General features: G+C 37.8%; 1 protein-coding gene across 1 annotated transcript; it reads right to left on the bottom strand.

The window, feature by feature from the left end:
- Positions 1-208: 208 nt before the first annotated feature.
- LOC134315285 (uncharacterized) lies at positions 209-9526 on the bottom strand. Its single transcript, XM_062996372.1, has 3 exons — positions 8025-9526; positions 4772-4844; positions 209-3964 (listed from the first exon to the last, which is right to left on the bottom strand). The coding sequence occupies exons 1-3, from the start codon at positions 9524-9526 to the stop codon at positions 491-493; spliced, it is 5049 nt and encodes a 1682-aa protein (XP_062852442.1). The 3' UTR covers positions 209-490.
- Positions 9527-11823: the final 2297 nt, after the last annotated feature.

Genomic DNA, 11823 nt, shown 5'->3' with positions numbered 1-11823 from the left:
ATAATCATCATGAGAAATTTATGCATGCGGTTTTCTAACAGCTAATCACAATGTTTGGATGCTTTAAAGGGAGCATCAGTGATTTTTAAGGACGTTTCTTGTAGTATTTAAGCTAAATATTACAGTTTTAAATTCTATTGATTTATTCATAACATTTTTCCTGTCACACCCCAACACAATACATTCATCCATTTAAACATCACTGACATAATTTGGATAATTTATTGCATTTCACCTATCATCCCTGTACATTTCTCTCTTGTTTACAGTACTTGGGGTACCACAGAGACAACATATTGTTTTTATTTCCAAATATATATAAAAAGCATTGTGGCTGAAAACCAGTGACCCCATTATAATTTAATCATATAAATACCACACCTAAAAATGCAGTTTCACAGCAAGTCTTAAAAGTTACCCCCAGCATAAAAGTGCATTTAATTAACCACTGAATAACTCTGTATTCAAAGGTCTAGCTATCCTGCGTTAGTCAGGTGTTCTCGACTGCGAAATCCTCCAGTTCACTCATTGTTATGATATGCGTACGCCTTGGAGTCAGTCTGACATTATTTCCACTATGCATTTTTTGTTCATGTGTCCCATACATAGGCACATTGTACTGCTGAACGTTTCTGTGGTCTTCTGTCTGGTAATTTTCCTGTTCATTTGGTTCACAGCCTGCTTCTAGCTTGTTCTGTTCCTCTTGTATTGTGGCTGGTGCTGACATTTGGGATGATGACCTTAAAGAGGGTACAGATGACACAGAAACCGACATGGGCAGAAAACCAGGGTACACCACATATGAGTGACCCAAGACCTCCACAGGGGTTGACTGAGTACTCTGGGGGTTTTGCCGCACATTGAGCTGTAAGTATTTACCGGTCTCGGGGTCAAAAAAGGTCTTTGTCTTGACCTGCATTGGCATGTCCACCATGAAGTACTGCCCTGAGTTTGGATCTTGTAAGAGCTTTCTTTGAGTTATTGGGAAAGAATGAGCCATAAGGCTAGATGCTGGAGATGCATAATTAGGTTGAACATGGTAGTGGGATATTGGAGGGGAGGCCTGTGCTGGTTGATGTGTTACCATGTGCTCCATAGGTGAAGATGGCATGCTGGACACATTTCGAATGGGCGTGGTCTCAGTTTGTCCTCGGGTATCAGATGCCATCTTGACCTCTGCTTTTTTAATCCTCCTTGTTGTGAGTTTTTGGGCACGACGGAGGGCCTTGTCAGTTTTGGGAGGAACGACAGGTGGCTTGCTCAGTGATCTCATGTCACTACAAGCTGATTCAGGTCTTTCATAGCAGGCTGATTCAGGTCTGTCATAGCAGACTGATTCAGGTCTTTCATAGCAAGATGACTCTGGTCTTGCATATGTATTTCTTCTATCAATGTCAAAACCTTGTGAAGTTGTAGCATCTGCCATAATTACTGTACTAGCAGCACGACTTTCCACATCTTCTGACATCGTGCTGATGACTGAGCGAGTGTCATCTTCAACCACTTGGGACCTTTTGTTGTAGCTCTTTAGTTCTTTGGCTCCTGGTGAGAACAGATTATTCCTGGACTGGATTTCCTTTGCTTTTGGGACTCTATATAACGCAACTGATGGCTCATGCAAGACTGAATGGTTAGCAGATATTTTTGGATCATGCTCACGCTCCTGATCAAATCTGTTCTTTTCTGCACCACACCAAACCTCATTTGGTGAAGAGACTCTGAGTTCTTGAGAAAATGATCTGTGAAACCTTGGCCTCACAGTTTTAGTAACCGAGGATGTTTTGTTTGTGTTGTCTTTTACTTTGAACATGATGGGCTTTCCCATGGCTGGAGAGGAGGTGTTGGATCGTGGCCCTGTAGCAGGAATTTCCGGTGCTTTCTTTGAATCAACTTTTTGTCTTAATGGAACTGGTTCATGTGTAACTTTTGGTTTTGGCTCCTTTTCCAGTGCATTGACAATGTAGTATTGAAGCTCTTCTGTTGTTTCTCCATCCTTCGTTTCTGGTGGCACATGTGCTCGTCTATCTTCTTGTATATTGATTTTATTATTATGTATGCTGTCCATTGAGCTTTGAGATGAAGATTCTGTATTTACATCCTTTCCTATGGTTTTGACGTTAACTGGTTGTTTTAACTTTGGTAAGGCATCATTCTTGCTCTTAACCTCCACCTGTAGTACTGAATTTTGAGCAACATGGGTATTCTGGGTTGGATTAGTTTTATGGTTATTTGGGTCTCCATAGCATTTTTCATTTGAATGAGTTGCAGTGTTTGATTCAGCATGTCCTGCTCTGGAAATATCTCTATTTCTAACAGCAAATTGTCCATCATCCGATGTTTTGGCCAGTGATCTAGATTTCGGATGAGGGATGATCTTGTCCCTGGGTGGGCACTCATTGTGTCCCTCAAGCAACCCCTCCTTAATTTTGTCTCTTTTAAATGTATGATTATGTCTTTCATGGACTTGTAAAGGCATTGTTGTTTCGCTTTCACTCTCATATTTATTTGCAGTCGTCTTTTTAATTTGCTCTGTGGGTAGATTCTGTGGTTCCCCCACTGAGAGATTATACTTGTGATTGCTGTTCATTTTTAGGAGTATGTCCTTCTCAGTACTGCTATCAGCTTCTGCTGATATAACTTTCAGTCTAGCATAGTCAGCTAAGGCTGAGATCTCAGGCTTGATTGCTTTTCTTTCATTTTGTGTATCTTTAGTTTTAATTAGGGTACCCTCTTGCTTTTTAAGCACTGTATCATGATTAGATCCCGTAGAGGTTACTTTATCATGTATATTTTCTTTAATTTCTGGAATAAAGCCTTTTAGTGGATGGTACTGGTATACATTAATATTAGTACTGTGTTCATCTTTATTAGCTCTAACCTCAGTTCTTTGTCTAGTGTCTTTTCTAGCTTGGTCAGTATTTATCATAGCGGGCTGGTCATAGCAGGGCTTGTTTTCGTCTTGTGGCTTTGCTATTGTTTCTTTTCTGTTAACACTTTTAGTGAATTCACATTCAGCAACTTTCTCAGTTTTATTTAAGGATAATGCCCTCAGTGCATTCTCTTTATTTACTGTACTGATTTCATTTCTCTCATTTTTACTCTCTTCACTTTTCCATTTCTCATTTTCTAATCTTTGTGTGCTATCTTTGGTTTTGCTTGGTATTGATATTGCATTTTTATCTGCATTTTTAGGCAGATCAGCTGTAGCTCTTGGATTAATTGTTTTATTCTGGACATTGACAGAATTATTTTGGAGGATGTGTTTATCTAGTTTTAAAACTGGAAGTACTCCCTGGTGAGTATTTTGAGCAACAGATACATTTGTGATCACATTCTCATTACCAGAACAGTCCACAGTCCCTTTGATCTGTTTATAAGCAAGGGTAGAAGCTTCATTCCTGATGTGTTTTGTTTCTTTGCTTATCATTAATTTGGCTTGTTCCTGTTCTAAAGATTCCTTATTGCAGATGGTATCCGTTCTATTGTTTTGTGAAGTATTGTTATCTTTGGTTAGATTTGGATCTTTGCTTGGTTTCTCTGGTTTAACAGCATCTCTTGCACATGCCTCTTGTGTTCTGTATTGCAGTTTTGAATCAGCTGTGTTAATTCTTTGATTACTTGATATCTGACTGTTTTGGATTAGCGGTACATCTTGTACTCTTTTGTCCTGACCTCTGACCTTGGTTTTAGTTTCTTCTGAAACAGTCACAGAGATTTTAGAGTTGAAATGAGGTGGATTGTTGTGTAAAGTATTGCCAGTTACTGTAGACCTTTCATTGGTGTCATCAGGATTGATTCCTGGTAAAAGCTGCTTATCATTCTTACACTTTACTTGCACTATCTCGTTCTCAACATTTTTGTGAAGTGCTCTCTCATCACCGTTCTTTTTCAGTTCTTTCTGAATTGTTTGTCCTTCCTGTCTAACTTGCTTATTTTCCTCTAATTGAACTTTTGTTGTGTCTGGCTTTGAAGCAACAGTCAACCGTATATTCAGATTGTTCTCAGAAGTTGGTGCACAATTTAATACAGTTTTATTTACTAAAATATCTGAATCCTTTATTTTGTTTTCAGCATTCAGCGGTTCCTTATTTTGTTTTTCAAAATTTCCCATCTGTCCAACAGTTCTTTCCACGCCATCCCTATTAGAATTAACTGTGTGATTCTTCTCTATTAATGGCATAACACGTTCTTTAATATTTTCCTCTTGCTTTGAAATTTTAGTTGCTTCTTTTGGAGAATTTGATTTTCTAATAGCCTGAGCATGTTTAGTGTTGATATCAACAGACGCCAACAATTTCTCTCTAGATTCATGATCATCTCTTGTGTGGTTTTGTGGTTTTGGTGAATGGTTACATGTAGGTTTTTCCTCAGTATTTGCATGTGTTGCGTCCTGCTCTTGCTCTGATTTTAAAACTATATCTGAATTACGAAGCCCATATTTGACCAAAAGCTTCTCATAAGCTAAACTAATATTGTCCAGCTCAGTTGATCCGTTACAATCAGGTTTATATTTGCTTTCAGGAGAGTCACATTTTCTCTTCACAGTTTCTTGTTCTGCCTTTTTACTATTATCTGATTTATTTTCTGGACTTTCTTTTTGTGTTTCTTCTTTAATACCACCCAAAGTTTCTTCTTCTGCCTTTACTTGCTCCTTTAAAAGCTTTTCTGCCTCTCTTTCATTTTTTTCTTGTTCATCTTTCTCTACTTGCTCCACTGAAACCAATGCTTGACCTAAATTACTTTTATTTTGGTTTATAGAATCTTGACTCACAGAAGTATCAGATAAACTTGATATGGAGATGCTAAAGATCACAGGTTCATCCTCTGTAATAACATCTGTTGTGCTAGAAACACAAATATTATATATGATAGGCTCATTTGCCTGGGCACTGTCTTCCTTGCTAGCAATGTGTATGATATGGCTTTCAGATTCAGGTTTTACAATGTCAGCACATATGTCTAAATCAGAGGAGCTTATCTGTTGATCGTTATTGTTTTTTATAATGATTGGTGTAGAAATCGTCTCATCTAACTCCTTATTTTTAGTAATTATGGACTCAGAGCCACTTTTGTTTGTTTCTGTGCTGTCTTTATTTGATTGTTTCTCTGTTTTTATTGTGGATGTCTTTTCTGTCTCTTCATGCTGATCTTTTGCCATTTCGGACAGATTTGTTCCGTTTTTTGGTCTTTCTTGTTGAAGCTGACTAGTGGTATTTGTTACTGTATCAGACCTTTTTATTTGATCATTTAAATCATTTGCATCTCTGTCTTTAAGCTTTAATGAAAGGACATTTTGTGGAAGTTCATAAGCCTTTGTTTTAACCTCTTGTAGCAATACGTAACTGTTCTCATCAGAAGATGCAGGTTTTAATCTTTCTTCCATATTTGGCTTTGACGTTTTACATGCTGATTCTTTGTTTTTATGACTATTTTCTGTGGTTTTATCATTAAGTTGTTGTACAAAAGGGTCTTTGTTTGTTTTAGCTGTGCTGCCTGTTTGTGGTTTATTGTCTTTATCTTTGTCTTGTGGATTGTTCTTAACATATGCCTGATCACTGACTTTTTGTACACTACTCTTAGAAGAGGTGATATGATCGTTAACCTCACTTTTGAACCCTTCTTTGCCTTTTAGAGGATTTGTTGTATGTTTAGTATGCTGACCAGATGTAATAACTGTAAATCCCTCATCTTTTGATTTTCTCCAGTCTGTTGGAAACTTGATTATCTCATGATGTTTTGCAGTTGCCAAGTTCTTAGGTGTTTCTTTTTTAGCATTGCTTTGACCTTCCTGGTTTAAGGTTTTCTCTGTGAGTCTAGTTATTTCTGTATTGCTGTTGCGGTATTGCGGTCTAACATTTGTTTGGCTTATGTTTTGATCCAGGGGTTCAGCTTGCTTTAAAATGTTGGCTGGTTGTTTATGGCTAGTTAGGGGTGTTACAAAGGTCTCATGATTTGGACTGTCCTTTTTCTTTATGGCAGGTTTTAAGTGCTCTGTATTATTTGCGCTGTGCATTATAGAAAGGTGTGAGGTCTGATCTTCTGTCTTTACAACGTATTTCTCTTTGCTGACAAAATTAGGCACTGAAGAGCTTAAGAGAGGTTTGACTGAGACTGGTCCATCCTCATTAACATTTAAAGTGCCATTTGTAGACAATTCTTTATGATTGTATCTGCTAGACCGGCTAGGTAGATTCTCATTAGACTGAACATGTGGCTGTTCATTCGTCTGAACCTGATATTTTTTCATTTCTCCCACTGTAACCTTGTCTTGTGTATGTTCTGTTGCTTGATTCTGAAACATATCTTTCTCAATATTGATCCTAGCTTCTTTGTTTTTGTCAGTAACTGCAACTATGCATGGAGATTTCCTGTCTCTTTTAGATAATCTCACTTCTGAATTCTGTACAGATTCATATTTCGGGCTAATTTCATCATTATTTAAGGATACACTTGAATAAGTGATATCTTGAAAAAGATGATTTAGTTTTTCAGCAGTGATTTCTTTCTTTAACGACTCAACCTGGTTTATTTGTCCCTTTTCATTGTTAACAGTTGTGCTTTGCTTTACATGATTTCTTGATGGAATATTTTGTTTAGCGAGCCCCTTTTCTTTTATCGCAGATATCTCCTTCTGAGCGTGCGCTTTCAATTTCGAGGTGAGTATCTCCTGCTTGGTTTGTCCTCTTGCTCTGCGTGATATCTTATTGTTCTCTTTACTCAAAACCTCTTGTAAATCTCTTATAATATTTCCAGGAGATATGTTTGCATTTTCAGGTTTGTAGTGGGAGTATTGATCTTGTGGAGTTTGTTCCTGTTTGACTTTAGATGGAATTGCTTTGTTGTCAGCTATGTCAGATATAACTGGAGAAGTTAGGTGTTGTAGCTTAGTTGAGTCAGTAACACTAGCATTGGGACTGCATTTTTCTCGAAGTCTTTTTGCTTGTTCATTGTCTCTGATGAACAGAATGTCATTAATGTTGAATCGTCCCTCTCTTGTTTGATAGTTTTTAGAACTTGTATTAGTATTTTGAACAGATTGTCCTCTAATGTCTTGCCTTTGTTCTTCAGTTCTTAAACTTTCCTGTCCTATCACAGTTCTTTGTGATGTTTTTACTGAATGTGTAGTAGCTTGCTGAGGAATATAAGATGTTTTCAAAAGGTTTTCTGTAGAACTTGTTTTTCTTTGTTGCTCTAAAATATTTTCAGGTACAAAGACTTCTTTTGACATACCTGATTCATCTACAATGTGTCTACTCTCAGTTGTTGCAATATACCACTTTTTGTTTGAATCATATTTGTAGGGTTGATATGTAACAGATCCTTCATTCATTTGACGCTTGTCCTCCATAGAGGTTGTGTGATTTTCATTCACTTTTGGAAGCCAACCTTGTTTCATGCTCTCATTTACTTTATTTATGTATGTTTCTTTTCTCATAGTGCAGGTCTCATTGGCTGAGGGTAGATACTGTTTAGCAGTTGCTTTTCTCTGTTTGTCCATTTTAATCAGTGCAGCTATTTCCCCCTTAAATGTTTCCTTGTTTGGGGTAACTACAGGTCTCGTTTCCTGCCCTGAAGGTTTTTCTTCAGTAGCCTGATGTTTAATATATCCAAAACTTTGTTTCCTTAAATCATTTTCCTCTTTGAGACTATGATAACCTGCATCTTCCCTTCTACTATAAATATGCTTTTCTGACACTGGAGCCAACTGTTGTTTTGTTGGATGTGCATTGAAAAAATGGTTTCTTATTCCAGGACTTAAAGCATCAATGCTTCTATCAGCATCTAGACTTCTACTTCTGTTCCTGAGTGGTGAATTAATATGTGGTTCATATCTATACTGATCATTCTCTTTGTTAGAAAGCTTATCTGGATGAACTGAGGTATCGTGTGAGTCTGCATAAGGGGCATTATGCTTAGAAGGTCCGTAGTGAGATATTAATGTCATATTATTGTATGTTCTATTAGCATACTCAGTGTGCTCTACAGTTTTTAGAACTGAGTAACAATTTTCAGAAGGATCAGACCCTGCATATTGTTCCTGCTGGTTCTCTTTAAATAGTGCAGTATCTGCAAGATCTTCTAGTTTTGAAGACTGCCTGTTCCTATCTGATAACTCTAAACCTTTAAATTTTGGAGGACTGTATGTACTCTTTACACGTTTTCTGTTGTCTTTAAGGTTGAACAACAGACTTGGTGCTTTGGATTTGTAGCTGTCACGCAGTTGTTTAACATCAGGCAGGGATTTTCTGTCCGTTTCTCGCTGGGGAGAATAATCAGAAACCAGAGGTGTATGTGCAAGTTGCAGAATTTCAGACGTTTCTGTGTCCTGTCTTTTATGAATCACAGGAGTCAGAAGCTGAGTGATATTGAATGGGGTGGAACTACTGGAGATCTCACTGCTGCTCACTTTGCGCACTTGTTGTTGGATGTCGTATGTATTCTTACTATAATAAAGCAAACTAGAATCCGGCCTGTGTGCCTTCTCATTGGTTGGTGAGACAGTAGAAGGCCTGTTGCTTGGCAGTTTGTTTCTTACTAAGTTATTATTCCTTTTCCATGGGGGACAGTTAGAAGCCAACTCAGACTCACATCTTTTCTCGATGGCAGAGGCCTTTTGGATTACTGTGAACCTGGAGTGCTGGGATGAAGCAATATCCTCAATTTGCCTGTGGTCAAGCTGCCGGCTTTCAAATGGTGAGGCAGTAATTCTGTGAGAGGCTGTCAGTTCTTTGTAGAGAGGAGAATTGTACCATCTGGGAAAGTCACTGGCTGAGATGAATCCTGAAGCTTGCTCCCTTTCAAATGGGAACCGGTTATAGTCCTTCCACAACTGGAAAGGGCTGAATTCACTGTGGCAAAAGAAGTTTGTGTAATTCAGTGACTTGAACTTTATTTTTGATGATGTCATAAGGGAAGTTGACTCTTGATGATAATGATTTCCATAAGACTTAAAGTTATGATGGTACGCAGAGGAGAACTCAGACAGTTCACTTTGAATACTTAACAAAGCTGATTTGTCCCATGAATCATCTTTGTATTTGTCCTTTGATTGTTGAACATCAGGAGCTCCATTATCACTAAAGGCCTTAATAAGGGATGAAACACTGGAAGAGCTTCTCCTCTGTTGATATGTTGCCTCTATAGATCCATTGCTGACATAAGCCAAGCTCTCATCTCTAAGTCCTTGCTCTTGTGCTACATCCTGACAGGAATGCTGAAATGTTGAATACTGAACACCATGAGAAGCATTCTCCTGGTGTGTTAGCTTTAGATCTTTCTTTTGCTCGCCTTCTTGAACAAAGGCTGTTTGGCATTCAGTTGGAGTAGAGACCTCCAAGTCATTGTAGATAGCATCCTCTCCAATACAGAGGCTTCTAAAGGCACGATCTGTAAGGTTGCTCACCTCCCTGTCTGTCTCATCCATCAAGCTTCCCACACTCGATGTGTCACTGAAGCCATCAGAGCATTTATGATGGCCGTGTGTGCTTCCACGTCGGCCCGTGTGACGCTTTTCCAGAGAGCTCATTTCACTTGAGCATGCAGTTGGCTTTATCTGTCTCTGGGATTGTTTACTTATGGTGTCTTGCTTTTCAGTAGTTCACCTTTTAAAAGGTGAAAAATCTGCCATTCTTTCCTGCAACACAATCAAACAATAATGTCAAAAATCTGGATATAGCAACAATTTCTGACCAATTTTAATCTTAAACAGATAACATTTTAAAAATGCATACTATTAATTGAAAAGCATAGTCAAAAGAAAACATGATATCCCTTCATTATAAAAATTCATAACCTTTTAATTGACTAACTATTTATGGTTGACTTGCTGTCTCTTCAATATACGCCAGGTTACGTTTTTACTAAAGCATTTACCCACAGTTTACCAGTTTTATTACATTACATTTACATTACTTATTACATTTTTTACCATCATCATTATCTGTTTAATATCAACATCATCTGTTTAATATTCTTAATATTCTTATATGTCTCATCACTTCACTTATCTTGTCACTTCTGCACTTTAACTGTAATATATGTAAATAATCTCTATCTTGCACTTCTGGTTAGAGGCTACTGCATTTTGTTGGCTTTGAACTTGTTTACTCTGCACAATGACAATAAAGTTGAATTTAATCTAATCTTTTTTCTTATTGCAAATAAGGTGAAAAATATTAAGAGAGTACTGTGAAATTGTCTAAAAAGTGCCATTATATCATAAAACTGAAGCATTTAATAAACACAGACCCAGGCTGGCTTGTTCACATTCTTCCTGCCATGTGGGCATGTCCACATACGGCCTTCCCCACCAGTGAAGACATAACATGCCTTGGTATCATTTTATAATAAATAACAATTGTATCTTAAGCACAATTTAAGCCCTGCATTAACTGCAAATTCTTGCTTTAGATATTAAATATGTTAATGGTTTAGCTTTGCATTTCTTACCAATCTCATGAAGCAATATAGCCCTTTTAAAGACCTTCTCTAAATGGCTGAATAAAGTGATCAATTTTATTTTGTTCAAAGTTTGTTAAAGGGTTTGTTAAAACAATTAACAACATGAATAAATTAACAATGCATATTTGTAAATTACTACAAATAACAGTTTAGGCAGTAGGAGCCTAGTGGTTAGGGTGCTGGACTATTTATCAGCAGGTCAGATCCCACCACTGACAAGATTTTTACTGTTGGGCTCCTTAGTAAGGCTTAACTCTTAGTTGGTTGCATTGTATTCAGCCACATATGTCAGCTGCTTTGGATCAAAGCGTTTGCTAAATTCTGTAAATCATAATAATACACTGCTCAAATAATTAAGGAAACATGTAATCATCGCAGTGTAACAACAAGAAAGTTCAACTTTAGGGATTTCAGTCTGTCCAGTTATAAGTCAAATAAGCAATTACAATTGCAATCAAAATTATTTAACCCCCTTTGCAAATTAGGTTTATTAACAACAGCTCCAACCAATCAAAGAAGAACAACTTAAATAGCTCAACAAAACTAATATAACAAGTGGTTTCTTACAATTCAACACAAATGCAACAGACAGAATTAATCAAACCCCTGAATTGAATTCCTGAGTCCAGTTGAGAATTTTTGGGACATTATTTATTGGTGAATCTGATGCCGCCAAGAAGTACCACAGACTGTCCAGGAGATTACTGATGTCCTGATCCAGGTCTGGTAGAAGGGTTTATCTGCTGTCTTTTTAGGAGCAACAGTGTGATGTACGACTTTTTTCTTGTGTAACCTCTGAGCCCATGTGGCTATATTTAGCACAGTAGCATGACGATGAGGGTTCAAATGTCACGCACTTTTAGCAATGGGTTCCGGCTTCCCTACACAAGCTATTTTTCTGTATTCCCTGAATGTTTTCACAATATTATGTACGATAGATGGTGCAAACTTCAAATATTTGCAATTTTGCATTGAGAAATGTAAAAGTATGTATGAAAAATATAAAGACTGATCCTTTGGTGGATCCTCCTTTTATAGTCAATCATGATTTCTTCAACTGTAACCAATTCATCTGCTTATTGTGAAATGTTTAAAGGTAGCACTGTCGCCTCACAGCGAGAAGGTCCTGGGTTCGATCCCCGGGTGGGGCGGTCCGGGTCCTTTCTGTGCGGAGTTTGCATGTTCTCCCCGTGTCTGTGTGGGTTTCCTCCGGGTGCTCCGGTTTCCTCCCACAGTCCAAAGACATGCCGCTAGGCTAATTGGAGACACTGAATTGTCCCATAGTTACCTAGCCGCTGCGATGCACAGACCAGTGCATTGTAGTGCCGGTCCCAAGCCCGGATGAATAGGGAGGGTTGTGTC

This window comes from Trichomycterus rosablanca, chromosome 5 (genome assembly GCF_030014385.1).
Source record: "Trichomycterus rosablanca isolate fTriRos1 chromosome 5, fTriRos1.hap1, whole genome shotgun sequence".
Taxonomy (NCBI): Eukaryota; Metazoa; Chordata; class Actinopteri; order Siluriformes; family Trichomycteridae; genus Trichomycterus; species Trichomycterus rosablanca.
Note: the sequence above shows the minus strand (reverse complement) of the source record. Positions and strands in the feature narration are given on the sequence as shown.